Genomic DNA, 27,250 nt, shown 5'->3' with positions numbered 1-27,250 from the left:
CCTCCATTCCTTTCATTGACTGCAGTGATGTAGATAGCGAGTATGATCTCCTCAGAGGACAAATAACCCGGTCATATTCCCAAACAAATGACAATTATGAGGGTGATTTGACCAGTGGTGCCTATATTCACTATAGAGGTGAAAATCTTAATAGGAGTAGATATAGGGATTCCTCAGCCTCTATAAAGTCTTCCCAGTATCTCTCTGAAGAGTACCTTGATGACAACCCACCTAATCTCTCCTTCTACTCTGGGGGAAGCCCCAGGATGCCAAGGCACAGCTCACTGGTTGACGAAATGTTCAGAGGGCCAGGGAGCCGTAGCCCACTGGCCACTCCGTTGCCTCCCAGTAGCAAAGGATCAAGCCCTAACATGAGCCTGAGCAGAACTGGCTCTCAGGGTTATGTCTCAGAAAATGGGCATGACTGCAGGGCAAGAACTGGGGAGGAGGACAGCCATGCCAGTAGCTGCCATGGGTATGGCAGGTACTCTCCAGGTTCGCAGCGGCCTCATGCACAGAAGATCCTAAATCTCTGCAACAAGTCAGCTACAGACCCATTTATCCTGAGCCAGATATCCTCAACCCCTGGGCAGGAATACAGGTCAGAGAGACGTTGTAAAGGAGGCGGGGTGGCCAAGATGTCTTCTCCAGAAGGCAAAATGATGGCCAACGGTATGCCAGCGGGGGGACAGTCAAAGCAGAGCCCAGTCATGCAGTCGCTGCATGCCAGTGGCGTGATGGACCACATGGCTGCCATCCAGGTGATGGAGGGCTCCACCAGCAGTGGGACAGAATCTAGTGATTCTGACTCCGAGATCATTAACCCCTTCACTCACCCCCTGGTGTTCGGAAATCCCATTGTGCTGAGTTCCTCTCCCATGCCCAGAAATAAATACTCCTTTGGCAGCCTTCAGCTTGATGAGGAGGTAGAGGAGGACATTTCTGTTGGCCTCAGTGATGAAGATGGTGTGCAGGTCTTCAGCTGCTAGGCAGCAAGGCATACGAGACCAGTGAATACCGTGGGGCTCTTGAAGAGTGGCTGGTAATAAACTCAGAGCATGGGCTATTTCAAATGTTATCCTTAATACGAACCAGCCAGAGGAAAGGGAATACAGTAAGGATAAGTTTCAGTGAATCTTAACAGTAATTTGTCTGCTCTGAAAGGCAGGAGGAGAGGAAAATTATTACTGATTTAGGTACCTTTGTAAGACTTTATACATTCAACGTGTATGAAGTCGTATTTTAGGTATATATTGTAGCTTCTTTGACACTTGACTAGTTACGTTGACAAAACAAAACAAAAATGATATTGCGTAGGTACATTGTGCTCTTTTGTATGTCGAGTACTTTTTTTTTTCCTCTCCAGTATAAGGAGAGCTAATTACGAGTGCCTCAGTAGAGTTAGGGGAAAAAAAAATAAACTTACAGCCAAATGCAGGCAGCTTGGCATTCAAGACCAAGGATTGTTGAAATCTTGGAAAATGGTGGCAAATCTTTTCATAGCAAGAATGTGTTTGTTTAGTCTACTCATCTTCATAACCCATTTTATAATCTCGACTGATGAGTTGAGGATACAAATTAGTCATCTGTGCAGGAACAATGACTCTATTGGCTCTTTATTCAGTGAATAAAAAACAAATTGCTATTTTCACAGTCTGATTTGGTGATGGAGATTTTGAAAGTCCAAACTCCTCCTTAAACAAGAAGGAGAACAAGATGAAAGACAAAATTCAAGTAGAAAAAAAAAATAGATTACAACAGCTCTAATTATGAGTGATATGAGTATTATTTGCAAGGCAATCCTTTCTACCCTTTATCAGTGTGGTTTAAAGATTAATTGAAGGAGAGTTGGTTTGTCTTTTTTCCCCTCATTCTTTCAGTGGTATTATTCACAGAGACATCAAAGTTCTGTTGTGGGTGATTTTTGGTGGGGTGGTTGGAGATGGTGGCTGTTTGATTTTTTTTTTTTTAATTAATTTTTTTTTTTGCTTTGATCATGAAAAGTCTTTATCTGTACAATCTGTACAGGATCCAATTAATCTGTCATAGGCTATTCTTTTTAATAGTGCCACCTCATAAATTTTTCATTCCCTGACACAAAGAATGATGGGCCTAGCTGTGGTCCAGGCTGATTGTTTTCACTAGTGTACGTAGAGTGGCAAGGTTTTGGCACATGTGCAAAAAGACAGGGGGGATAATTCTAAGTAAACTCCTTTTCACAAGCTAAAAGTACTGAGAATTAAGGCGGTATTCTAAAAAAATCTGATTCTAGTTGCTCTGAGTTAATTAAAAGAAAAAAAAGCAAAGGAAAGGTCTCCTGTATGGAAAGTATCCTGCAGTTATTAGAGCTGGGAGGCAAGATGTGCTCTTTAACACTGGCCTTACTTTTAACTTTTATATATTGTTCTTGTGGGGGAAGGGAATTAAAGTTGAGCGTGTTAGGTGATGAACAGTGCTTACAGAACTGCAGGTCACTCGCAGCAATGCACGTCATGCTGTACATGAATGCAGCAGTGGTGGACCCACCCACATAAGTACTGATGAAAAAGTTGCAGGACTTTGTAAATCTAGACAGTACAACGTTTTCAAGATCATTTTTAAGAAAATAATAAAATACAAAGTCTTTTTAATTTTTCTAATGCCTTGGTCTATGCACATTTTAATACAGTTGAATCTGAGTGAAGGATATTTAAAAAGATACCTACAGTAGTTTAGGCTTGTCTTGCTTTACTTTTTTGCAGTAAAATATATCCGTGTAAATGTAACTTTTAATCTGCTCATCTACTTTAGTATGGTCGTTTTTAAAGATTAGATACCTCATTTTTGACCAGGAATTGTTTTAAAGCATCTCTTTAGACAGTGATATTTTGGTGACAAGGAACACGGTTCTTTATTCCTGTAGTTAAAAGCATGACTCTAGAAACAGGGAGACTGATAATTACGGGAAAGCTTGCTTGTATATTATTCTAAAAGAAGGTGTTTGGGATTTAGGATAGCTGTAAAATAATTGCCTTGAACTTTGCAATATTTAAGGAGATATGTAGATAGCTGAAGCCTTCATTAACAGATAGTGTGAGCATGGGGAGCATGTGCATGAGTCTCCTGTTGATTTTTTTGCTGCATGTACGGCAAAAGAACCAGCAGTTGTATGATACAGTAAAGTAATAGCAATCTGGACACATGCATTAATTGCTTTGTTAGCCAGTGAAGTTAGAGCTCAAGCAATGGGTTTTCAACAAAAGGATTTGCAATCTTGTTTCTGGTACTTCACTGAAATGTGAATAGATTTCATAATGTTTGGATTTAAGTGAATATCAAATTTTATAAGTGATGTTTACTTTTTTGCGTCCTTTCAAATACTGTTTTCTGGCCTGCTTTTCTTCTCTCACATGCCTACAAAGGTAATGGATTTATAATTTTTGTAAATTTAAACCTGCTAGTAGCTAGAGATAGCTTAGTTGCTGATAAAGTATCTCAACAGCTTTTTTTTTTTTTCCTTTTCAATACTATCCTCAAAAATGAATCATGAGGATTTTTCTGCAACTATTTACTGTCATCTGGCATTTTTTCAATTTTCGATGTTTAAGGGTTTGTCATTTTGACACGTGGAATTTTTCCAGTTTGAAGGAATAAAGTTTGTAAATTACATAGGAAATAATTTAATTTAGGATTAAACATTTTGCAGCATTCTTATGTCACTGAAGTTCAGTTTAATATCATTAGACAAGCATTTAATTAAAAACAGTCTGTGGGCCAAATTCTTCTCCCAGACATGTGGTTCATATCTTGGGTGGTTGCCAAGAATGGTAAGCAAGAGAAAAGTTTCAAATTGACGTTTTCACATAGGATCAGGTTCCTCAGAATGCATCTGGGAGTTTGTTTCTGTGGGACAAAGGCAGAAGGACCTTAGAGTAAAGAACAGAAGCCTTTGGGGCAAGACTGCAGATGAGATGGGGGAACTCTTGTTGTAGTTCACAAAAGACACATCAGAAGAGGAGCCTATCAGTTCAGGTTAATCCTTGCAGGCATTGGTAAATATGCATACCCTGGTCAGTGGCAGTGGTCTCAGCACACCTGTGTCTCAATTCTAAAAGAGGTATTTGTAGGCCAAGCAAAAGATTTAATTCTTCCATCAATTCCAGTAGATTCTGGAGTGCTGCTGTTGGTACTGTTGATTAACCATTGTAAATTTCTTATTCAAAAGAATTAACTTTTAAATCCGACACTCATAAGTGTCCAGATATCCTTAGGCAGTTGCTACAAATGAGGGAGCTGAATCAGCAAGATCTAGGAACTGCATCCACTCTGAATGAGTAGTCCCAAGCTACCCATCCCCTGTCCTCCCAAAGGATGTGGAGGGAGCCTTTGGTTAGCCAGTCCAGGACTGCTGAACCAACTATGTCCACATATTTGGATGAATATGGAGTCTAGTTGCGAAAGCAGCATAGGGGGTTGTCCCAAAATAACATGCAGATGTAGATAGCGATTTAGACTGTAGATACATGGCACCCTGATTCTTTACTTGCTCTTCCAAGTACTTGACCGCATTCAGTCTTCTGCTACAATGAATGAGAAAAATCATGTCAGACAGTTGTAGGTTATCTCCACCCCACCAGCAGCTCAAACATCCTGTGTCCTCTTGGGAACTCCTGGAGTTCCTTTTCATATCTGCCTTTGTGGGATCTGGCTTACCTCAGTGACCTGGGATATAAAATCTAGAAACAAATTTGTTTAGATCCCGGAAAATGTAACAGTGGCAAATTGATGTGGGAGCCAGGCTCTGCCTGGGATATTGCAGATATAGTTTTGAATAATTGATATCTGAGTAGCCCAGACTGTACTGTTTTGGGTTTAAGTCTACATTCCCGTAGTGAAAATATTCCATATGCATGAGAGAGAAGAGTGTTCTCTGAGGATGATTTATGCCTGGTACTAGCATTGTCTCAAATCACCCATCCCTCATAGGCCTGCCTAACAAGTACCATCCCATTAACCATCGTAGTGCATGCTAAATGCAAATTGCATCAAAGAAATGCTGTAAGAGAATTTTCCATCTATGAAAAATGCTGCGTAACTGAACATTTTTAAGTTTGCTGTATTTGCATGTACATTACATGAGTTATATGGAGCTGAGATCAGCTATAAAGTAGATGAATGGTCATAATGAAGGAGTCGCATGTTGCTAATTTGAAATATGAAATCAATCTACCAGGTTAAGTCTAAAGGGCAGGCAAAATTAGACAGGATTTTCTCCAGCAGCCTCGGCAATGCTGAACATAATCATTAGAACCCAGTGAAGGGTGAAAAAATAATCTTTTGTGAATGAGTTCCCTAAACGGGGCTCATATCATTAGACCAGACTGCTTCAGGACCCGTTTTCTCCCCCTGAATATTTGTGTGACTGGTTTCTGTTTGCACAGATGTTTGTGGAGCAGCTTTTATGAGCTGAAGCAGCTGTATTCCTTCTGAAGCAGTTGCTTTCATGCCAGAAGTTCCTGTCTGGCCTCTCTATCTGTACATGCAATTACTTGGTGGAGACTGGAGAAAGCCAACTGGAAAATGGGGTAGACAGATCTAAAACCTGTTTATGGCTCCTTCTTTTCTTCACTTGGAAGCAGAGATGTTTCAAATTCTGTCGTCTTCTGCCCCATGATAAACACACCAACATGCAGAGCCTCCATACTCAACTAGGAATTTCTTCCGGGGGATTTCAGGGATGAGAAGACAAAGGGAAGGAGAAGAATAGGGAATATTTTACATGCACTGAAAATGTCTAGCCTCGTTTATTTACAGTTCCCTTTGGAATACCATGTTTTCCAGTCTTTCCCAGAGTTTAAAGCCCCAGTAGTTTCTTAAGGTCCTGCTCAGAGAGTGGGAATTGTGTCAGGTGGTTGAAGGGACGGAAGAGACCTGATTTTGAGTATTGAAAACCAGTGATTCAGATCTCATCAGTATGATTTATGTGCAATTAGCATGAAGCGTGGCTATTTCTGGAACAGTTCTTCAACACAAGCAAGGATGTCTGGCCTATAAATCGTGTCAAATGCCATGTTTGTTTAACTAGTCTCATTTGTCATAATGAGGCATTAGACTGCTGTCAGAGGTGACTTTAGAATGAAATTTTAATTGCAGCAATCTAACGTCTAATGACGAGGAGCAAATTAACAATCCGAGTTCTTCCCAACTTCCACGCACGCGTGAAGTAGTTGCAGCTGGGTGTCGCTTACCTTTGTGGATGAGGATGTAGACCAAAGACCTTGTAGGCCTTGTTCACCAGCTGGAAGGGGCAGTGAGCGTGAAGGAAGGAGGTTCTGTGTTCACACATGGATAAAATGGAGGAAGCCAAATCCCCCTTTAGTTTTCCAATAACATACATCTCTCTGAATGATGTAGTTTCTTAAGGCAGATTCTGTGCTTTTTAGCCCTTGTCTTTCCTCTCCATTTAGGGGGTCACTCCTGTTCTCCCTACCAGATAAGAAAGACCCTAAGCATAAGAGAGAACTTGAATATTTGGGAACAATTCTTAATGAATACCCCTTTCCTTTGGTAGCTGCTGTCAAAGATGAGTGGTAGGAGACCACTCCGTTTGTCAAATACCAACTGCTTGTTGGTGTCTCCTGCTTGATGATGATGATTTTGGGGTTTCTGACTGCAAGTGGCTCATGCACGGTGTTACCATCTGGAGGTCCCAAAGATGACACCGTTGAGTTAAGTTTTCTCGAATGTGGGTGGCAGCTGACTTGCTTCAGTCAAGCCGCACTAGGGAAAATTCTTGCCAGTGCTGTCAGGTTCTGGAAAGGAAGGAAACATAAATTCCAGGAAATTAAAATGAACACAGTCTTTCTTATTCTATTTCAGTAATCTGTCAAGTTGCTGAGTTATGCCTAGACAAGGGTGTGCATGGTATTTACTTATTTATAAGGGAAACAGCTCTTGTGCAACATGTGGATCCTGAACAAAACCATCTTCTGTGTTCTTCCCTACAGTCAGGCTGTGCAGTGCCGTTGATATTTTAAAGTACGAAACTTTGCTTAAAAATCAAAGGCATAATTTGAATAAGAAGCTGAATTTGGGTGGCATGTAGCAGTTCCTTAGAGTATTTTGTATTCTGTTCTACTTCTGTGGTCCACAAATGTAGGATAAGCAAGATGCTTGTTTCCTGTTTCTTATAAAATGCAGTGAGCACTTTCTTTTAAACGTTAGGAAATTTGGAAAGCCTGTGTGCCTGGCTGAGCTGAGTATTCACAGGCGTGTTTTCCACAAGTAGGAGTGTAAATAATGTTGTTGTTATTACAGTAAAGGAGGTAAAGACCTTAGGATCATAAATTTGCATGACATGATGGTAAATATTTAGTTTGCTATGGAATTATTAGAGTTTTAAGGTGTAATTTTATGGAAGATTTTTTGTACAGTTTTGGCCCCTGAGAACCATAAAAATCCACAGATCCTACTGATAAAAATTAGCTCTAAAGCCAGTAATGATACAGCTGTCACCGACTGAACATGGGAGGTTGAAGGAAAATGAATGCTTTCTGATTCAAGAGCTTTCCAGCTTGTTAAAATTAGATTAGAAGCTTTCTTTAAGATGTTGCAAATCTTGTTTTGAGAAGAAAACAGTTGTCCTGTTGCCTTTGATGGTTTACAGCAAGATCAGAGGTAGGTTTCTGTTTAGCTCAGTGGACGTTAGTGCTCATGCCTGTTGCTTTTCTGTGAGGCACTTGAAACCTCTGAGTAGCTGAATTCCTTATTTTTCCCCTTTCCTGCTAAGAAACTCACCTGAACCCACTAACAAAAGTCCATAAGCTTGGCTGTGTTTCACCTATCCAGCCCTTTCTTGATTTCTGTGTGTGCACATGCATAGATTTTTTTGGCAAGTCTCAGTAGTCCAAATTAATTTTTTCAAAATCCAAAATGCTGGGGACTTCATTCTCATTTTTGTCATTTGTTTAACGCCGTTCAAAGAGAAACATTTTTTGTTTCATTGTATGCACTGTTTTGTCAGCATGTACCTCTCTGGGAGAAAAAGCCTTTTCAATGTTCTGTCTTTATCCTCAAAGCATGGTGTATCTTCTGTTCCTTGCATTGTTTGGAGCGCTGTCTCGATGTCCTTTTTTACTGCAGAAATACCTATTTGTATTGGGAGTACCTAATTCCTCTTATTACAGTGATCCTGTCTCATAGAGCTCTCCTCACCCCAAATCTGGAGAAAACAACCCCTCCACCCCCACCCAGGCTGTGGGTTATGAGCTAAGAAACCACAGCACGTTGAGGAGCAGAAGAGCGGAGGGAGGGGGGAAGAAGGTCTCTTTTCCAGGGCATTTCAGCTCCATTGAGCACGACTGCATTGCCCTTCATTTCCTAATGAAGGCTGCACCCAGCAGGGACCATGCCCACCTGCCGTAGCCTGTAAGCAGGATCACTGCAGTCTTGGGAATATGTCTTGTGGAAATGGACGGTATCTCTGGCATGAGCTTCCATGGGGGCTGCACGTACCCACAATGTTTTCAGTTCTGCTGTAGCACCATGTCACGCTGATTTAAAGACAAACAAAAATAAATTAACCCTAACCCTGGGTTCAGTAGGGACCTTCTAGAGGTCGCTCTATTTCTGTCTGGAAAGATCAAGGCCAGACAAAAGTCTGATGCCCACTCACCCCATTTCCTTCCCTGCCTGAAAATTTTACTCTTTGTCCTAAAGACTCGAGCATGCCCCGATGTAAGCTACCAGCAGCTACTGTCTGATTTCACACTCACCACTGTCTAATACTGCAGTATACCAACAAAGCATGGACCTTTACCAACTGGAGAGGTTGCTGGCTACTAAACCTACACCAAGCTTAATGAGAATATAAGCATGTCAAGCCATTTAACTGTGTATGCATGGAATTAATTTTTTTTATTTTTTAATTTACTTTTACCTGTATTGAAGGCTTTTACTCATTCTAACTGGTATTTTGCTGTAAAACTGTCACTGGTTTAATTGTTCTGTCCATTTGCTGGCAAATGCTGTGTCCTAAATCTGAGGAAATTGGTTCATTGAGAAGGTACACCATTCTCCCAAATCTCTCAGTGCCACTTTTGCCATGGGCGCACATTTTGAAGGTGTGAATTCAGACCAAACCTTTCTCCCTGCCATGTTCGCCTTCATGCCAGGCAGGGTTCTTGCTTATTTGAGAAATCACATCTGCTTCTGAGATGTGTTTCCTTCCCATTCTTCCCCATATTCTTTAGTAATGCATTCAGGGATGTTTGTACATGAATTTCTGATTATTTATAACTCCTCAAGATATTCATTCCTAACAAACTGTATCCAGCACTCCAGCTTTTTCTCTTTAATGGGGAAGAGGATGTCAGCTTGATCAACTGGTCCCCCTCCAGTCTTTGTGGAAGTCAGTGGGGGGTTATTCTTGCACTGAAAGAGAGCAGAGGAGAATCCCCATCCCCTGCTTCTGTTAGCTCAGCAGCGTGGCCATGCCTGGTTCACAGCAGGGAAGAGAACAGATGGACACCCTCCTTAACTCTTCTCCAGTCCCTGAGGTACTCTAGTCAGCAGCAAAATACATAGGAAAACTCCTGCTACTTCATCTGGAGCTCTCCTCCCCCATGCCATTTTGGATCGTGTCTTTCTCTGGCCAAAACTTTTAGGTACAAGTTAGAGGTATGCAACCACTGTGAGTATGGAAAATGAAGCTAGATTTACAGTGGCTAAAGCAGCAGCAGCTCAGGCTGATAGTTTCATATTGAAGAGCCTTCATATTAGTACGCTCAGTAATGCAAGGATGAGGGGCAACAGCTTGGGGTCTCAGCTAGCAGACTGGAGTTTCAAGAACACTCAGCTGCCCTTAAAGCAGAGTAAATGGCATCTGGATGTCAAAAGCTTGCAGTACTTGGCAAAACATCCCCTGGCTTAAGTAACTGCGGAGCAAGTCTGAGAGAATAAGCCAGGAGCCCTGCGACATCCCAGGTACTGAGAAAGGCACTTTGCTGGCTCTTGATGTATTTTAATTTCTAACAATGAACCTATAAACCTTGAGGAGAATATAACCCTTAACAGATGAGTTTGAATGAGGACTGTAGCTGTACATGAAGCTTTCCAGCAGAATTTCAGTCACTTTCAGTAATGGTTGATGTTTCCATAATTGGGTAATTTTCACTTCTTGGTACTCCACAGAGGAGGAACATAGCTTCACATTACTGTTCTCTTCCTTGCTGCTGAAACACGGCGTGGAGGGATGGGAATTGTTTCATCTGAAGTAGATGCAGAGCACTAAATGGCATGAGTTTGTTACTCAGAAGTTTCAGGAAAAAGGGAATAAATGAGGAGGGAGGATCTTCAGGATATATCGGACCCCATTTATATTCCTCACAAAGAGAAGAGCCCTGCTTTGTTAGGTTAAAGCCTCTGACTAGGGATTTCAGGTCATATTATGCTGTCTATACAGTCAACAAAGAAAGAGGCAGCACACAGTTCAGCACCCCTATGATTTGCATTGACCTCTGGGAGGCATTTTCTTCATCAGGTGAAAAGTAATGAATATGGACATTGCCCCCAGCCTGTACTGGGCATATTTTAAAGCTCAGCCAGCCCAGGTGTCTGCAGGCACCAAACTCAGCACCAGTCCCTGTGGCTTAACATTTGGGTTTGGTGGGAGCCTAGAGCAAAGCAGATACTGCTGGTGGGATAGATCATGGCCAGCCCAACCTGTCCCGCTCCTGCTGGGCGCCTGCAGCTTGCCAGTGCTCCCATGTATTCCCACCACCGAGCTGCAACAAGCATTTGTTTTTAACCACTGAATTCATTTTGCTTAGCACATGAAACCGGTATGTTGCTGGGGGCTGATCTGAGACACTTCCAAAATGAGGACAGTAACCCATAGTTTCGTGCTCTGTGACCTTGTGAAATGCCATTGTTGTTCTGCAGATTTTTTTTTTATGCTCAAGCCATCCTTAGATAAACATCCTTTTGTACCCATCTTGTGGTTTGGGTATATAGGGCTAGCTCCATTATATCTAACGGATGACCCCCTCAGTTCAAGTCTGAATCTGAAAAAAAATTACTTGAAGTAAAGTAAAGACAGTTCTTTGTTAGCAGCTGCAAACCTTTTAAGCCTCCAATGCACTATGCAATACCACTTGGTGTCTGACAGCTGCTAGGCTGATAATTTGCTAATAATAAGGAATTCTTTGGGGTAAAATGTGAGGAATTTCAGTAGCTTGTAAATAAGATTGTCTTCCTTCTTCTGTTTATATTCTGCAGTATGTAGTTGATGAGTAGAGCCTATATGAACATACTCTTCTGTGGTGGGAGGTCAGAGGAGACACTAAGAAAAACCCACTTGGTTAACGTAGGTTATTTGGTTCTCACCTCCATGAAAAAGAGAAAGTCACCTGACATCATTGCCTTGACCCATCAGCATGACACATGTCCTGATGGTGGAGTGAAGACCTTCAGTTTTCATTCCTTCGTGATTTATTGACTTTCTTACAGCAGAGCAAGTTGGCTTCCCGCTTTTACCTGAACAACACTCAGCGTGGTGGTCTTTATGGCTGTGCTGGTTGCAGTTAGGCCCCAGGATGTGCTAATCTATCGGCATTTTTGAGGCCCTTTTGCAGTAAAGCCACTTCCTTATATCCATCTTTAATTTTGAGTTGTTCAGCATACTGGTAGATGAGGGTCTAGCCTCTTGCTTGTAGGTGGTGGTGTTTAGATTTGGTCACTACTCATGTCCACGTTAATACCAAAAAATAAAATGTAGCATTTCAACTCGCTGTGAAATAGCTCTGCAAAAGGCAGTGATGTATTGGTGTGCAAGTCTGTAATCAGTGGGTGCATACACAACGCCGTGAGCCACCAGGCACGGTTTTTCTGGATATTTTTATAATACTTCTCCCAATTCATGTCTTCCAAGTGTGGATTAGGAAGTCTTTTTTAATTCATTGTCCATTTGATATTTTATAGCTCGAAAACCTGAAGTTGTACTGATAAAAATTCCAGTACATACAAGGTTAGATCTAGGATCATAACTAGGTAGGTAGGTATGTTGATTTATCTATATCTATCTATCACAGATAGGTGCTATTTAACTTCTAGCATACAATGCCTGTGAACTTCTCACAGAGGTGCAAATCATTTATTTGCTGTCGTATGACAGGCATAGTGCCAGAATTTCTTTGTTTCCACGTTTGAGCTGGTATCACTTTTCTTATGTCTTTTGTAATGTAGAGTGCAGAACTTTTAACCTTTCAACCTTGCTATTAATCTGTTTCATGATTTCTCACTGATGAATTCCATTTCTTTTGAAAACACTGTATACAGTTGTGTGCTAGTGTCAATAAAATTGACATTTGTGTAACAAGCTGTGGCATTCTCTTAGATTTCACTGAACACTGATTTAGTGCGAAACTGTTGGTAAATCCTTTCTTGATAGCTGTATTAATACAGAACTTTGATTTATAATAGGCTACATAACTGTCGTGATTACGTAAACTGATAACTGTGCTGTTTTTTTATTTCTCTTTTCAAAGGAATGAAATATAAACATGAACTGGTTTGGAACTGGAAAACATTCATGTTCTAGCAATAAATCTAAGCTCTTCCAGAAAATAAATAGGTTTTACTACTGGCCTAATTATATTTATTGGTGCCTCTGTTTACTGGAGTGTCTCAGCTGTGTTGTAGTAGCAGAAACACTTACCTGTCATAATCTAGGGAGGATATAAACCCATGACAGTACAATGTATTTGACCATGGTGATACATGTTTTACCTTTAATCCTAGACAGCCTATTAGCTCTGGTAATCAAGACCTTGTCACATGTTTGGTTTTTTTTTGTTGGATATTAAGGTATGATGCCAAAAGCATACAGACTGTAAATGTTCTTCCACATGAAAGATCCATCTTCCAAAACAAATTTAGATTTACGGAGGTTTGGAGGAGGGGACAGTGGGCATTTTTTGGCAAACTCTCTCCTTTGTGCAGTCAGCAGTCTGGCTGCCTCCCAAAAAGACAAAATGCAAATTTCAGTAATATTTAATGCAGTGTATATGAATCCATGGAAGTGTAACTAATTGTCTAATTCTTTAATATTTTTCATCCAAAATTCAATGGGACTTTTTATCTGTGCTAATCTAAAGTTGTCGTGCTTTGTGCATTAAAAATACTGCTTTTCTTGTGTAAATGTAATGCGAGCATTTCCATCCCAAACAATCAGAGGAGCATGGAAAGACCTACAAGGTATAATATGCATACTTGTGTTGTGTGTAGCAATTGGGGAACCAGTAGCTTCCTCCCTTCGTGTTAGATATGCTTGGTGTTACTTAGCAGCAACACTGCTGTAGAAAGTCGTTGTTTCTTTTTCTCTAGACTTCCACTAGATAAATTTCTTCTAACTTGTGTCCTGTAGCTCCCTCTGAAGTACTGATTCGAGTCTTTGAGGTTTCACTTTGCTAGAAAGAATGGCACTCCTAGGGTGACTCCCTTGCTGTATTTATAATCTTTAATAGAGTGGATGACATTGGTGAAAAAAAAAAAGATATTAATTTAACACTTAGCTGTAAATCTTCCAGTTTAGTCACATATGCCCTGACCCCTTCCTTAAAGAGACACTAATTTCAGCCAGCTTCATCAGCTAAGAGAACACTCCAGTCCCTTGGCTAATGCAAGTGGATGCAGCTCCTCTGACTTCCAAGTCTGTTTGGACTAGTTTGAGGACCCTGATGGCTGCGTCTTGTAGTGTAATTTCACAGGCTGCAGCTTGGGGTTGTAACTTTTTGGTACTTTATAGGGAGAGCCTGTCCTAACTGATTTCTTTTACCATTTTTTTAGCAGGTTCTCTGACTGGCAGCCCTCATCTTTCAGAGCTTTCCATCAATTCCCAAGGAGGACCATCAGTGGTGAATATGTCATTATCTCCAAACCTGAGCCCTGATGCCAAGCAGTCATCTCCCTTGATCAGCCCTTTACTAAATGACCCGTCGTGCATCAGGACTGAGGAAGAGGAAGAGGTCCGAAGAAAGGTAAGGCAGAGGCAGTTGGCCTTGGCTGTCTTCTCTTTGCTGTGTTGTGACTACCACTATTTGTCAAAGTGACAAATATCTACACCCCTTGCAGCTTTCTTATCACAGATTCACACAAATTACTTGAGTTGGGTCACTTGGTGTCTGCTGTGGTCAGTCAGAGTGTTTCCAAGAACATCCATGTGCTCCTGAGGCCAGACTCCTGGCTTGGAGTGGGTCTGGCCAGAACCACAGAGCATCTGTAGCTGAGGGCTCAGTGGCCTGGATTCATCCTCCTGCACAGAGGTGCAGGAATTGGGGAATTAACTCCTCTTTAAGCAGTACAGAGAATGTAGGTAGCTCCATGGCCCTAAGGTGGGATGAATCTGGACCAGTCCTTTGAGCAGCAACCTTAATTCTGAGCTTGTTTTGGTAGGGTTCCTTATAAACCTGACTTGGTTTTTAAGGAGAAGCATTTAGTAGTTTGTTGTAACAAAACAGTCAACTCCATTGTATTATTGGAGAGAGAATTTCCAGGTGACAGTGAGAAAAAAGAGCGTGTGTAGGAGTATACAACCCAGGCTCTGCAGTCTGTCCCTGCTGGGAGCACCACTGGGAGCAGTCAGAGTGGAAAATGCTCTCTTTGAACCACAGCCTGCAGTGCTCAGCTGGGAGTGCTTGGCTCAGCCCCATCATTGCAGCAAAGCCATAAGGGAGCATCACATCCAAAACTGTCATCAGAGACAGAAGGGTTTCTGTCTGAGCCAGGGTGCTCTGGGTGTCTGCTGGCTCGTCTGCCTCTACTGCAGGGCGAGAGGGGGATCTTGTGCTTCTGTTGCCTGCTTTTTCTCCTGTGCTGAGAGTATCTAAGGAGGAAGGAGGTAGGAACTCAGCTGGCTTTGGTGGAAAGTGGCAGCACGTATAAGGAAAACATGCGAGACAGGAATTTGAGAAGAAAAGCCAAGAAACTGTTAATAGACTCATAATTCTCTGTGTCAGTCCAAGTTACAGCAGCCAGTGACTGTTCTAGCTTATACCAGTTGCTGATGGTTCCCATGGGATTGTACACTGAGAGATGCCCACACAATCTCTCCGCACATCCCTTTCTGGTGCATCTGCTACATGGTTGATCTTCAGGGAAGAAACAGGAGCAAAAGATCTGTGGATGTTTTGCTCTTCCTTTTTACTTCCTAAGCAGCACAGAGCAAAACAAGGTGGGATCCTTTAGCTCTTCAAAACCACTTTTGCCTCTTGGATAGCTCAGGAGGGTTTGGATTGCTTTTTTTTGTTTGTTTTCTGGAATTTAAAATCTGTAGTAAACCCTAAAATCCTTCATTTCTTCCACTGTTAGGCTGTCTGTCTGGATGGGGAAAATCTTCCAGATTTCATTTTTTGTATTTTGCTGCGGATTCTTACCCTGCCAATGAAACCAGTAATAATCAGACACTAATTTTTGTAGGATTTGCCAAATTTGATTCAAATAGTTGCCTAGCTTATGAACAATTTCTTTCTGAACTCCAGAATATGTCCTGCTCCAAAGGTGTGGAATAAACTGAAAAGAACATCAGCACCCCAAAGCTAAAGAAGTCCCCTTGGCAGAAAGAAATCTCTCAAGAACCCATTGAAAGTGTTTGTTCTCTTCTGTTGGCAAGGCAGAATTGTTTTCAGGGCTTCAGGGCTTATGAACATTCGAGCATGAGTCACAGTAACCACAAGCAAGGGTCACTAGTTTGCAACTCTCTTGGTGATTGTTGTCTGCAGTTCTTTTTTTTTCCTACAGAAAGCAGCTCCATAAAAGCAGACGAAAACCTAATATGTTTGTAATTTGCAGAGATTCCCAACTGAGAAAGCTTACTTCATTGCTAAAGAAGTAGCGACCACAGAACGAACATACCTGAAGGACCTTGAAGTCATCACATCGGTATGTTTACTTTAGCATTACTCATGAAACATGTGAAGCTCTAGTCAGCAGCACGATTTCATCTGCTCCATTTAACATCTCCGCCGTTCCACGCTACTTTTATGTGCTGCACTGTAGGTATTCTCTGCTGGGCACAGGAGTACAACCCTAGGGAGGAAGTAACAGAAAAAAAGCAGAAACTAGAGATTTGTGCTGTGGTTAGGAACATGCACTGTGAAACCCTTTCAGGTTGAGGAACTTGGAACACAGTTCAGTTATTCTTTCTTGCTCTCATACTTTGTGGTCGCAATTACTAAAAATGCCTGTGGGTTTTCAATGATTTCTCTTAAAACTGAAGTAGCTCCCTAGGGAGGCATAGTCATGTTTTCTCCTGGCTTAAATGCCCTCCATTTAGCATGATGTATTGCAGAGCACCTACTGCACCTCCATGAATGATTCTGACTTTTCAGAAAGTAAAACTGTCTGTTCAATAACTCATTGTTTTGTAGCATCTGATGAACGTGCAATTGGTAAAATCCCCAAAACAAATTATGTGCCTGCTTTGCACACACGACAGTTTTGTTTAACTTCCAAGAACAACGTGTGCGAGATGTGGCCTTAAATAATAATCATCCATGAAAAGGATCCACTGGATCCAAAACCTCTGATGGTATGTCAGCAGTCCTGCCAGTTCCAGACCTCCCAGATATTTAATTGCAGAGCGTGTGAACCTCTGTGAGGTTTTGCATTGAGGGTGCGTTGCCACCTCCTGCATGGAGCGTTGTGGTAAGGAGGGTATGCTGCAGAGAAGAGGTGGTAGCAGCAGGGAACCAGGGAGATAATTTCTCCCCAGCTTCCCTTCTGTTGCAGAAGCCCACTTGGCAGATGAAGTTGGTCTGACACCAGCTTAGCCATAACCAGTGTAGGCTGGAGCAGCGTGGTTGTTGGAGGCTGGAAGATAGCTGTGGCTTCACTGCCTACTGCTCCTGGCTTCCTGGAGATGCCAGGCTGATGAGGGAAGAGACCAGGCTGTGTGGGACAGAGATCCTTGCTGCAGCCCTAACAACACATGTGGTGTTTTCAGCGTTCGTTTCACCCGGTGGCTTCAGAAGCAGAATGTTTCAGCTCTTCCCAGCTCCCTGCCAGTTTCTGCCTTAGGCCTAACCCCACTCCCCACCCAGCCCTTTATCCTTGTAGCAGGCAAATTTGAAGAGAGGCCTAAAACTAAGCTGATGATCAGACCCATCAGCTGTGCCCCAGAGATCTCTGGCACAGGAGGCCACTGCAAGTGAACAAGGAGCCAGTGTCCTTGAAAGAGAGAGTCTCATGCATCAAGTATGAGCATTGGTAGCTCTGCAGTTCTTCAACCTTCTGCTCCGTGCAGAAATAAGGTGGGGGAGAGGTAGGCTTGGGATTATCCTAGGTGTGGGACAACACCAGCTGATGCAGTGTCAAGCCTGCTGTACCTATCTATGGTCCCAACAGCCTTCTAGGGCCTGCTGGAAGTCAACCACAGGTAGCTGGAACCCCTTGGGGCTGCAAGGAGGGAGTGCTCTTACCACGTTGAAGAGAATAGTCTGCCACCTTGGCAAGCCCCATAGTCCTCTGGTTGTACATCACCCTGATGTCTCCCAGTGCAAATAAAATAAAGAGAATGTGGAGCAAAACTGATCAGGAGCCTGTTGCACTCGTAACAGTGTCTGGTGCTGACCCTTCTGTTCCCTGCTCCTCGTGTCTTATCTTGGGAGTGCGATGGGCTGTCCTCCTTGCTCACTTGGCAAAAGGCTTGGTTTCTCTATCTGTGAGCAGCAGGGTGGCCACAAGTGTTTACTGTACCAGCTCCTGTCAAAGGGGTTTCAGACAGGACTCAGCGAAAGAAAATGCAGAGCATGTTTTGCGGTCTTGCTGGAACATTTTCAAGTATTCTCTCGAGAAAATAACCCTTGCACCTACAATGTTTGTAAATCCAGTTTGGGCTTGAAGGGAATTTTTGAGGTTTGGTGAGTGATGGCCAAGGGGAAGGGAGTTCTTTTTTCACCTGCTCAGGGCCTGACCACTGATACGAGCACCAGAGCATGCAGGAGCATTGGGTAGCCTGAGTTATTTTGCCAGTGCCAGCTAACCAGCTCCATTCTGGGTCAAGGGCTTAAAGACAGCAAATGGTCATACCTGCTGCATTCCACCCACTTGGTAATTTTCCTTCTCTTTTTGTTTGTAGTGGTTTCAGAGTGCCGTGAGTAAAGAGGATTGCATGCCCGAAACACTGAAAAATCTCATTTTCTCCAACTTCGAACCTTTGCACAAATTTCACACTGGTTTTCTCAAGGAAATTGAGCAGAGACTTGCTCTGTGGTAAGATTGGTTTTTGTTTTTGTTTTTGTTTTTCATGCAGTCTAACATTTTTGCACTCCCTTTTTGCTAACTCTTTGTGATTTGATTGTTGTGATTCATTTGTGAAAGCCACAGATGTCATTTATCAACAGACTTCAGATATTGAATCATGCTTTGTTCGTGTTTACTTGACAAACTCTATTGTTCAGATATCTCAGTCAGGTACAGACACACGTAAATGAGATTGTAACACCGGATGAAGCCTTCTTTTGCCAAATGTCAGTGCTTCTGTATGGCTGCTCTTCTGAAAAAACATGCTGCAAGCAAGGCTTATGAGTAATAAAGAGGGGGAGGTGAAGGACCAAATCCTGTTTCTGTCAAATAGGGGTAGGATGGGAGGAATTTCAGAGACCAGCTGCCTATATATGACACACTCAGGGTGCACAGCACCCTCTACAAATTGGCAGAGTATTAGAAAAGGATATTGACCCTAAAATGTTTCTATCTTAGCTTAATAGTGGCAGTAAAACATGGCATTTTTGTGAAATAGCTGTGAACTGAGTAACTGCTGTGGCAAGACTCGGTGCATTTGACCAGTGATGTCTTAGCAGAGGCAGCACGCAGAAGCCCTGTCCTTGCTCTGATTACACCTGTCTGCACTGGATTGTCATGCTCTGTGTAGGCATTTTATGGTGGGTTATCAGTCCTGAGAACCCGGCTTTTCCTCCTCGGTTATAAAAGTGACCATGGAAAAGTGGTGTGAAAGCAGTGAATGGGCGTCCTTGCAGGCAGACCTGATGGGTGCTAATCAGTTTAATACCTGTGCAACCAATGAATCAAAACAAAAGCAAAACATAACCTTAAAGCATGTGAGTTTAGCTCTTGTATTGTGATGATCTAGGTGCCTGAATGAGAACACAGCACGCTGCAGACGGGTGCTTTCCAAACCCACCCTGCACAGTTCCAGAATTAGTGGGCTTGGAAACTGCCTCTCAGAGCTGACATCCTTGTCCAGGACTTTGTGGTTGATGTTTTATGTAAGCTTACTTCCAAGGCATGTGCTGCACAGCAACCCTGCCTGCATCTCCTTTTCTTCGTTGAGCTGCTACTGTTTTAATTGAGTCAGGATTCTTACTTGCTGGTGTTAATTGCTTGTCAGTAAGGAATATTTATGGCAGGTACTTCAAGAAGCCTCCTTGAAATGTTGTGAATAGCGATTGTTTCTCTGCCCATGGTGTAGGATTAACAGCAGTCAGGGTGAGGGTGAAGTGGTGAGAAAAGGACGACTTATAGTTTGTAAAGGACCAAGTTCTGCTCTCTAGCAGACCAGTCTGATCTAGTGAGCTTCACGGATGCTGATTCCTAGGGCACATGTTGAAATAGATTCCCTCCATACCCTTCTGGTTGCTGCTGTTATTACAGGTGGATGCCAACTTCCTGCTCAGATGTGATGTTTTTCAAAATTGCATTATGCTGCAATAACAGCCTAACCCTAGGCTACTGGGATTAGAGAGTAGAGAGAGTAGAGAACAAACCTCAGCTTTTGGAAACAGCTGCTAGAAATGACTGTGCCTAACTTGAATTCAGCTCCCTGTAGAAGGGCTTGATGAAAAACACTCTTTTATAAAGAGTAATGTGGAAAAGAGATTGGTACCAAGTCAGATTGCCCATAACTTGTATTGATACCCTCGATACGTGGGTTTGTAAGCAATAGGCGAATGTCTGGAGCAGAAGTTGTCCCACTTGTTTCACACATTGCCGAGGTAGCACGCAGTTTCTGAGATCTTCCAGTCCAATGTCCTCTATCTCACCTTCCTCTGAGCCCTGTGTATCTGAGTATAAACTGAAACAGAAATACAGGACTGTTATCTCCCTTCCTATGCCCGTGACACAAAGCATGAGGAAGCCGCCAATCTCCTGGGTGCCTGGTGGTAACCACAACCTCTGAGCTTGTGCACATGAGGCCAAGGGAGCCCACAGCAGCAATTGGAAGTGGACAGTGCATTTCACAGGACCCCTGTTACTCTGAGGCAGGTTGCCTTTCAGTTTACAATGCTTCCTTCCAAGATTCACACTGGAAGATGGCTTTACATACTTAAGTGAAATGTTTTCAGCTAGCTTTGCAGCTGTAAATGACACAGGCAGGATGGGGCCATTCTTCAGTCACCTGAGAGATCTTGGTGGTATCCAGTGTGCTGTGAGGAGCTGAGATACAGAACTGCAACTGCTCCCCGTCACGGAGGAAATGAAACATTGTTAAGGGGGAGATGAGGAATGATTGCTAATGCTATGTGAATCCAGTTCATTCACTTTTTTTCAGAAGAAGAGACCTTGGGAGGCAAATCTGGTGACTTGTAGAGATAATCAAACCATGCAGAACAGATTTATTTTTCTTTTGAACTCCATAAAAGGTTCAAAGACTGCAAATAAAACCTTGTGCTTCCCAGTTTGTGCATTTAAGGGCCAGAACTCCGCACCCCCTTTGGAGCCTCAGTTGCTGTGAGGTCCACAAACACAAGCACTGAAGTGAGGGATCTGGGGAACTCAGCTAGAGTCACTGGAAAAAGAAACTCTTAATGAACATTTAGGCTTTTTTTTTTCCCCCTTTTCAGTTAGCTTCTTTCAGAGCTGAGTAAGCCTTTTGTTTTCCAACTTTTCCTTGTCCAGAGGCTATGGTTGCACAGAGCAGGAAACCTCACTCTAAGACTCCGAATACCGTATTAAAACTGCAGTTTTTCTACAACACGAAGCGCCGATCTACTGTGAAGTTACTTTGCAATTCAAAAATATTCTGATGAGGTAACTTTGTCCCAGCTGGGCACCTCACTCTGACTTTGGCAGATCAGCTCTTGCATGTCCTTCCACAGTCGGTGTAGAGCTGCCGTGAATTCTCTATCAGCTGCTCTGATTCGTTTGACAGAAGTGCAGTCACGTTCCTGCTCCTGACTTGGACTCAGCTGGCAGCCAGCAGCGTGGGTTTACCTAGAGCAAATGTTTGTTTTTAAAGTTCTGGAAGATTTAAATATGTGAAATTGGAAGGGAGGTGGATTAGCTGGCAGGTGTTACTTTGGAGGTGTTGGTTTTTTTGTACGGTGCCACAGATGCTGGGATAAGTTGCAAGCAATAAACTCTATCCTATGGAGATTAGTGTTTAATTAAACAGTGAGTGACAAAAATAAACTGTCCCTCAGTGTGTAGAAGAACAAGCTGGTGGCAATGTGGTAAGGAATTTCTTCAGCAGCATGGTCAAGGTCAATTAGCTCAATGCCTGTGCTGTCGTGATTGCACCGATGTCTTTGGCCCTGAGTATTTTTGAGGCAGTGGTCTTCGACACATTTCACCACCACAGCCCAGAGCCACTAGAGCAAGTGTGTAGGTCCTTGTGAGCCTGGCTGCCACCGAGCTCCGTGGCACTGCTGCAGTCAGGGGCTGTCAGGATTCACGCCAACTCATTTATATCTGAATTTTGTGCGTCAGCTCTTTTAGATTTCCAGGTAGTGGGGAATGAAGGTGAGACACGAGCATGCCCTGCATTCCCTCAGAAAAAAAAAGGACCTTTGGATGAAAGTGTTGTAGGCTTCACCAGGCTACTGAAAGCCTGTAGCTACTCAGGTGTGTTGTGGGAGCTCCTCTGAGAGGAAAAGTCTCCATCCACCATGAGCAATCTGTTTTCCCCTGGTGAGTAGGATGCTGGATTTTATCAGCTCTGCAATAAATAGCAGTTCAGCCTGCCTCCTCTGACTTGGATCAAACTGAAGCTAGTGCTCTGTAAAAGAGCTGTGAAGGGACCAAGGCAAGGGAAAGACCACTCGTAACCATTGGTGATGACTCTGTGGTTTTAATTTATTGAAACACCTATAAACTTTTAGTACTTGGCTCAAAGAAGCTCAGATTGTGCACATTATTGAAAGCATTTCTGGCTTGTCTGGCTTGCTCAAAGGCTTCTGAGCTGTTTGAATCTGCCTTCGGAGGCAGATTGTTTGCTACCGAACATCTGAAGGGCTGGAAACCCTTTGACCCAGTTATAGATTCTGGCAGGTCTGATTTGTTTCTTCATACAACCCACCCATTTTTCATACTACATTTCCTAAGAGCAGCAGATCTCAGTGAGAAAGTTTTTTTTAACAAGATGGGAATTGATGCTGACACCAATAGCCAACTGCAGAAAATTGGAATTTACTGCGTTTTTCACAGCCAGAGGTTCTGGCCATGAAACTGAGCCGATTTGCAGCACTTTTACTGTGTGGCATCACAAGATCAGCAACAGCATGGTGTGGCCAGTGTTTCCCACCCGTGCTGTGCTGCTACCAGCTCAGTGAAGCATCCCAGGAATCCCAACAGGTGCCCCAGCTGTGCCGAGCCCTCTGTTGATGGCACTGACCATGTTCCTGGAACAAGTGACTTGCCCGAGGCCCTGTGCCTCAAGGAGAGGAAGGATGGCCTTGGTGGATGGAGTCATGCAGGCATGGGAGGAAGAGGAGGGAAAAAGAGCAGGCAGCCATCTGAGGTGGGAGAGAATGATGCACGTGAGCCTGTCCTGTTAGCACGAGCCAGGAGGAGAGCATCAGGCACTCTGGTTCTGGGTACCGGGACTCCTTGGCCAGGTTGTCTCTCAGCAAGGCTCTGGGTGCAAGGCCAGGAGTTCCCAACCCTTTTTGCTACTCCATATGGGAGCAATATCCCAGTGTCTTCAAGCTGGCTCCTGTTTTTCAGGGGCCTGAGAGGCTTTTTGGTAAGGAGGAAGAGGTGTGGGCAGTGCAGACAGAGCGTGGCATGCTCCGTTAGCATCCAGCCAGCTGAAGCCAAGAAGTCAGTCAGGCTCTGCTCCTGCATTTATGTGAGCTGTCTAATAGCCTGGTCGTTTGGGCGATCACAAGCAATGTTTTCCAGCCAAAAGATTGAGCTCATCTTTCCACACCCATTTAAGGGTTTGGATTTCAGGTTTCCGCACTGCTTTCTGACAGAAATCTCTGACAATTCTGACAGGGGGAGGCAAATGGCGAGCCATAAATTTTACCCCCTTGGTCGATCACTAAGGCACTGCAGAGAGCAATGCCCGGGCAAGCCAGGATAGCCATTTCTACCCCAGGAAGCCCTATTAGGAAGTGCGAATTGGTGTTTTGGGCCTTATCCATGTGCTGGAAAGAAAAAGCATTACGTGCTTTCAAGAAATGTAGGCAAGACTCATCTTCTCGCTGGGAAGCCAATAATTTGACTCCCTGTTCGAAGGCACTTCTGAGGAAAGCTGCTGCCGCTCGGCTCTGCCAGATGTGGCTGTGAAATGTGTGCCTGGCAATTTGCAAGAAAGCTCTTTAGATCTTAGCATATGAAAGGCGAAGGCTCAATCAGGATTCATGGGAGCCCGGCTTGAAAACCTGTAATAAAAAGCACTCAGAGAGGTGTTAGGCAGATGAGCTAAATGCTGATTTATTAACCATTTTTTGTTTGGGAAATAGTACTTGTGGTCAGGAAGAACAGCCTGATAAATGTTTGTGTAAACAAAGCTGCGATCCTTATCTGCCTTCTCAAATGCATGAGTGCTGACGATTCAGCTGGTTCCTCGTCTCTGGGATGCACAGGTTTGGAAACCTCTTTGTACAGTGTGCAGCCAGGAGGTATATATTTGGGGTACAAATCTCACAGTCACACCGTGTGGAGTCCTGAGACAAAGTCCTGGTGACTTTAAGTAGGCCTCTGTGCATTTAACTCCATTTTAAGGAGACAATTTGTATTACTGAAGTAATTTTTGGGCACATCTGGAGATTAGAGATCTGCTACATCCGAATGTCTTTGAAGTGATGGGGAAGGAATCACCAGTCCCTGATTAGTCATGCCCAGAGCCCTGTTAGGGTCATCTCAGTGGCCCTCCCAGCAGGGATGTGCCTGGGATCACCTCTGTGGAGGGGCCACCGCAGGGTGAGAAATCACATAGTCATGGTATCACAGAATGGTTTGGGTTGGAAGGCACCTTAAAGATCACCCAGTTCTACCCCCTGCCATGGGCAGGGACACCTCCCACCAGAGCAGGCCCCATCCAGCCTGGCCTTGAGCACCTCCAGGGATGGGGCACCCACAGCTTCTCTGTTCTCAGCCACAGTGTCATGGTGTTCTCAGTACAGGTGTCCATCCCGAGGTGTTTCTTGCTCTGATCTCTTCCTGCTTAAAAGCATTGTGACACATATTTGATGTGGACTGGGTTTCTCCCACAACAGGGGTAGCTTCCCTAAGGCTTGGTGGGGCTCTGGGTAGCTCTGGTGGCTTCAGCAGTACGTCTTCTGCTCTGAACAGTGTCCCTGCAACACTTCCTGCCTGGAAAGACAACTGCAGCAGTATCTCTAATGGGCAGGGTGCTGAGAGGCACTGCCTAATAAGCACTGTGGGAGAGGAAGAGGCTGTTTTGCTTTTACCGACTCTTGTATTTCACCTGCGAAATGTTTGTCTTACGGAAGAGGTAGTTTCACTGGGGAATGTTTAAGGTATTGCTTAATACTACAACTGTGGTTAGCAGTGCTCTTAAACTGTCTAAAGGATCCGAGTGCTTAAAGATGAGTTGTATTACCCAGGAGGGAGATGCTGTTCCCAGGCCTATAACAGAAGGTCACACACTCAAATATCATTTGCTGCAACTGATTTTATTTATTTTTTTATTTTTGCTGCAATTGAAAGGCTGCAATTTTATGTTTTTATGTTGACCTGGAAAGAAATCTGCATTGAGACAGCTTTCCCTCCTTTGCCTTACCACCATCCCCATCAGATTTTTGTGCCTCCTACTGGCATTTGTGGAGGGCTGAGGATAGTACGGGCTGACCCGAGATATCCTTTCATTCATTTTTCAGTGATATGCACCGAGTAGCTTGCATAATTGGAAAATCCAACATAGCTGCTTGCGTGGGCTCTGGTGGCCTTTTTTAGTATTATGTAAGGTTCTTCCTGAGTTTCTTATCAGGTAAAAAGTCGGTCACCTCCCCTTTGCTTGCAATTGTACACTTGTGTTATGGTAAAAAGGAAGGGACTATTTGTAGACAAGTGGGAAATGAGCTTATTATGGAACAGTATCTCCAATATTCAGCCTAATTTTCAGTAGCATTAGACCTCCCCACTCTAAGTGGAGCAAGGGCACATAATGTCTGGGGAAAACAGCTTCTGCATTTTCTGTAGAATCAGCTCTTGATGAAAATTTGTGGGAATCTATTCCCTGAGCTGTCACTTATCACTGGCAGATAGACACCGTGTCCAAACAGTGACCCATGAAGACAAGGAGTAAGAAGAACGATTCAGCCATCGATGCACAACAAATGAGCAGCTTCTTCCCCCTCAGCAAGCTGAGTGTTGTTACTCAAAACATACCCCGCAGGGAGAGCTCTCATCTCTGCTTCTGTGCTTTGGGCTCCTGAAGTAGTAAGACACAATCCGATGGGTTGGGTGTTTGGTTTTTTTAATCGTCTGTGTGTTTGGATGCTCTTTGGGCAGGGGAGGTTCTTTTCTTCCTATTTATTTGGGATTTGCATGTAGAGGAGCTGGGGAAAAAAGCAGTGCAGTGTAGGGATTGCTGACGAGTCAAGGCAGAGAGCCGGGGTGGAGTGCAGGACAGGTTTTAGGAGGAAGATGTGAAGCCATCCTGCTCCTTCCCTCCTGGCCCCACACCTGGCTTCAGCTTTCCACCCTTCTGCTGTGCATCACAGCCCATGTAGCTGTGCATCATCCCCAGCGAAAAAAAAAAAGCATCTCTGTTGCAAGGGGCAGCATTTGTGTGGGAATAAAGAACCAAAGCAGGGAGAATGATTGGAACGAGGGGCGGTGCCTGGCCCTCACATTTCTGGATTTTCTTCAGGTTTTACCTCTTCCAGCAGGACTCATCTGCCCACAGCACAGGTTACCTCTGCTGGCCTGGCTGCTATGATTCAGCCAGCAGCTGGAGAGAGGCTGTCGCTTTTGGGGATCCCCCTTCTCTCCCTCTTTGTCTCCCTGGCAAGATGCTGAGCAAGATGTAAAAACCCACAAACTGTTAAAAAAAAAAATAAAAAATAAAGGCCTTGGGCAAAAGCTAATGAAGGGGAATGTTCCTGATGCCGTGCAGGAACGTGGTGAGATGCTGTGCAAGCAGCCAGTGCTGGCTGAGCTGAAGAGGGGCCAGGGGGTCAACTTTTAGGAAATAAGAACCCGACTGTTCATCGAGCAACCACACTAAATATTAGCTGAAGTTCACAGAGTCAGTGGGAGCACTCGCTGTGACTTCGGTAGGCTCGGGGTCAGCCTTCGAGTAGCTAGCTGGTGGGTACGAGCTTGGCAAGGAGTATTTCAGACAACTGATGTGTAGCCTTGAGATCAGAAAAGCAATTTTCTATTAAAAAATAACAACCTGCGATGATGCCCCTTTTATTTATCTTGGCACTGCAACAGAAAGGTACCAAACTGCTGAAGTCCATTAGATTAAATCAAACAGAAAGCCATAAAAAAGGGGCCGAGGCAATGCCAGGGAGTCAGAGAACAACGCATAAAGCACAAATTCTCCTAGAGATAATTACCGAACACTGCGTCGTTCCTGGCAGCAGCACAGATTCGCCTGGCTTTGACGTTTCTGGGATTGTGTGCAAATGCTCAGCGTGAGCCGTTCGGGATGGGATGCTGCCTGCTGGCTGCACAGGCAGAGGGCTGCTTTCGCTTGCTTCCCACCAGGGCAGCGCTACTGCCTGGGACTTCAAATGTCCGTGGGTTTCGGTCGGGAGCACTTTGAGATGAGCCACTTTGAGCGGAGCCTTAGAGGCTGGGAAGTTTTATTTACAGCCTCTGGGAGGAAAGCCCCCTGGGGGGAGCTGCTGGATGGAGAGGACATGGGGGAAGGAGAAGGAGCAGCACGGGGGGGCTGCAGAAGGTTTGTGGAGAGAGAAACTGGGCTTTTGTCCTTGGGTAATTCAGAAACTATAGCCTTGTGATGTCCATACATGCATACCCCTGTTGTTCCTGGTAGTATAGACCCTTTCTTAGGTTTATATTTCATAGTTTTGACTATGGCAGCATTTATTTA

At 43.8% G+C, this 27,250-nt stretch overlaps 1 protein-coding gene across 8 annotated transcripts in view; it reads left to right on the top strand.

The window, feature by feature from the left end:
- FARP1 (FERM, ARH/RhoGEF and pleckstrin domain protein 1) overlaps nt 1-27,250 on the top strand; it is a 193,791-nt gene that overhangs the window by 147,546 nt on the left and 18,995 nt on the right. For 5 of the 8 annotated variants that reach the window (XM_038173450.2, XM_038173451.2, XM_038173448.2 and 2 more), the window contains exons 14-16: nt 13,825-14,015; nt 15,826-15,915; nt 18,113-18,246. In XM_038173450.2, the coding sequence (XP_038029378.1) occupies nt 13,825-14,015; nt 15,826-15,915; nt 18,113-18,246 (415 nt within the window). The remainder of the gene's footprint in view (nt 1-13,824; nt 14,016-15,825; nt 15,916-18,112; nt 18,247-27,250) is intronic. The other 3 variants (XM_072032447.1, XM_038173449.2, XM_072032448.1) reach the window with 1 other exon arrangement.

This window comes from Anas platyrhynchos, chromosome 1 (assembly GCF_047663525.1).
Source record: "Anas platyrhynchos isolate ZD024472 breed Pekin duck chromosome 1, IASCAAS_PekinDuck_T2T, whole genome shotgun sequence".
In the NCBI taxonomy this organism is placed as follows: domain Eukaryota; kingdom Metazoa; phylum Chordata; class Aves; order Anseriformes; family Anatidae; genus Anas; species Anas platyrhynchos.
This window is presented reverse-complemented; position numbering and strand designations above follow the sequence as displayed.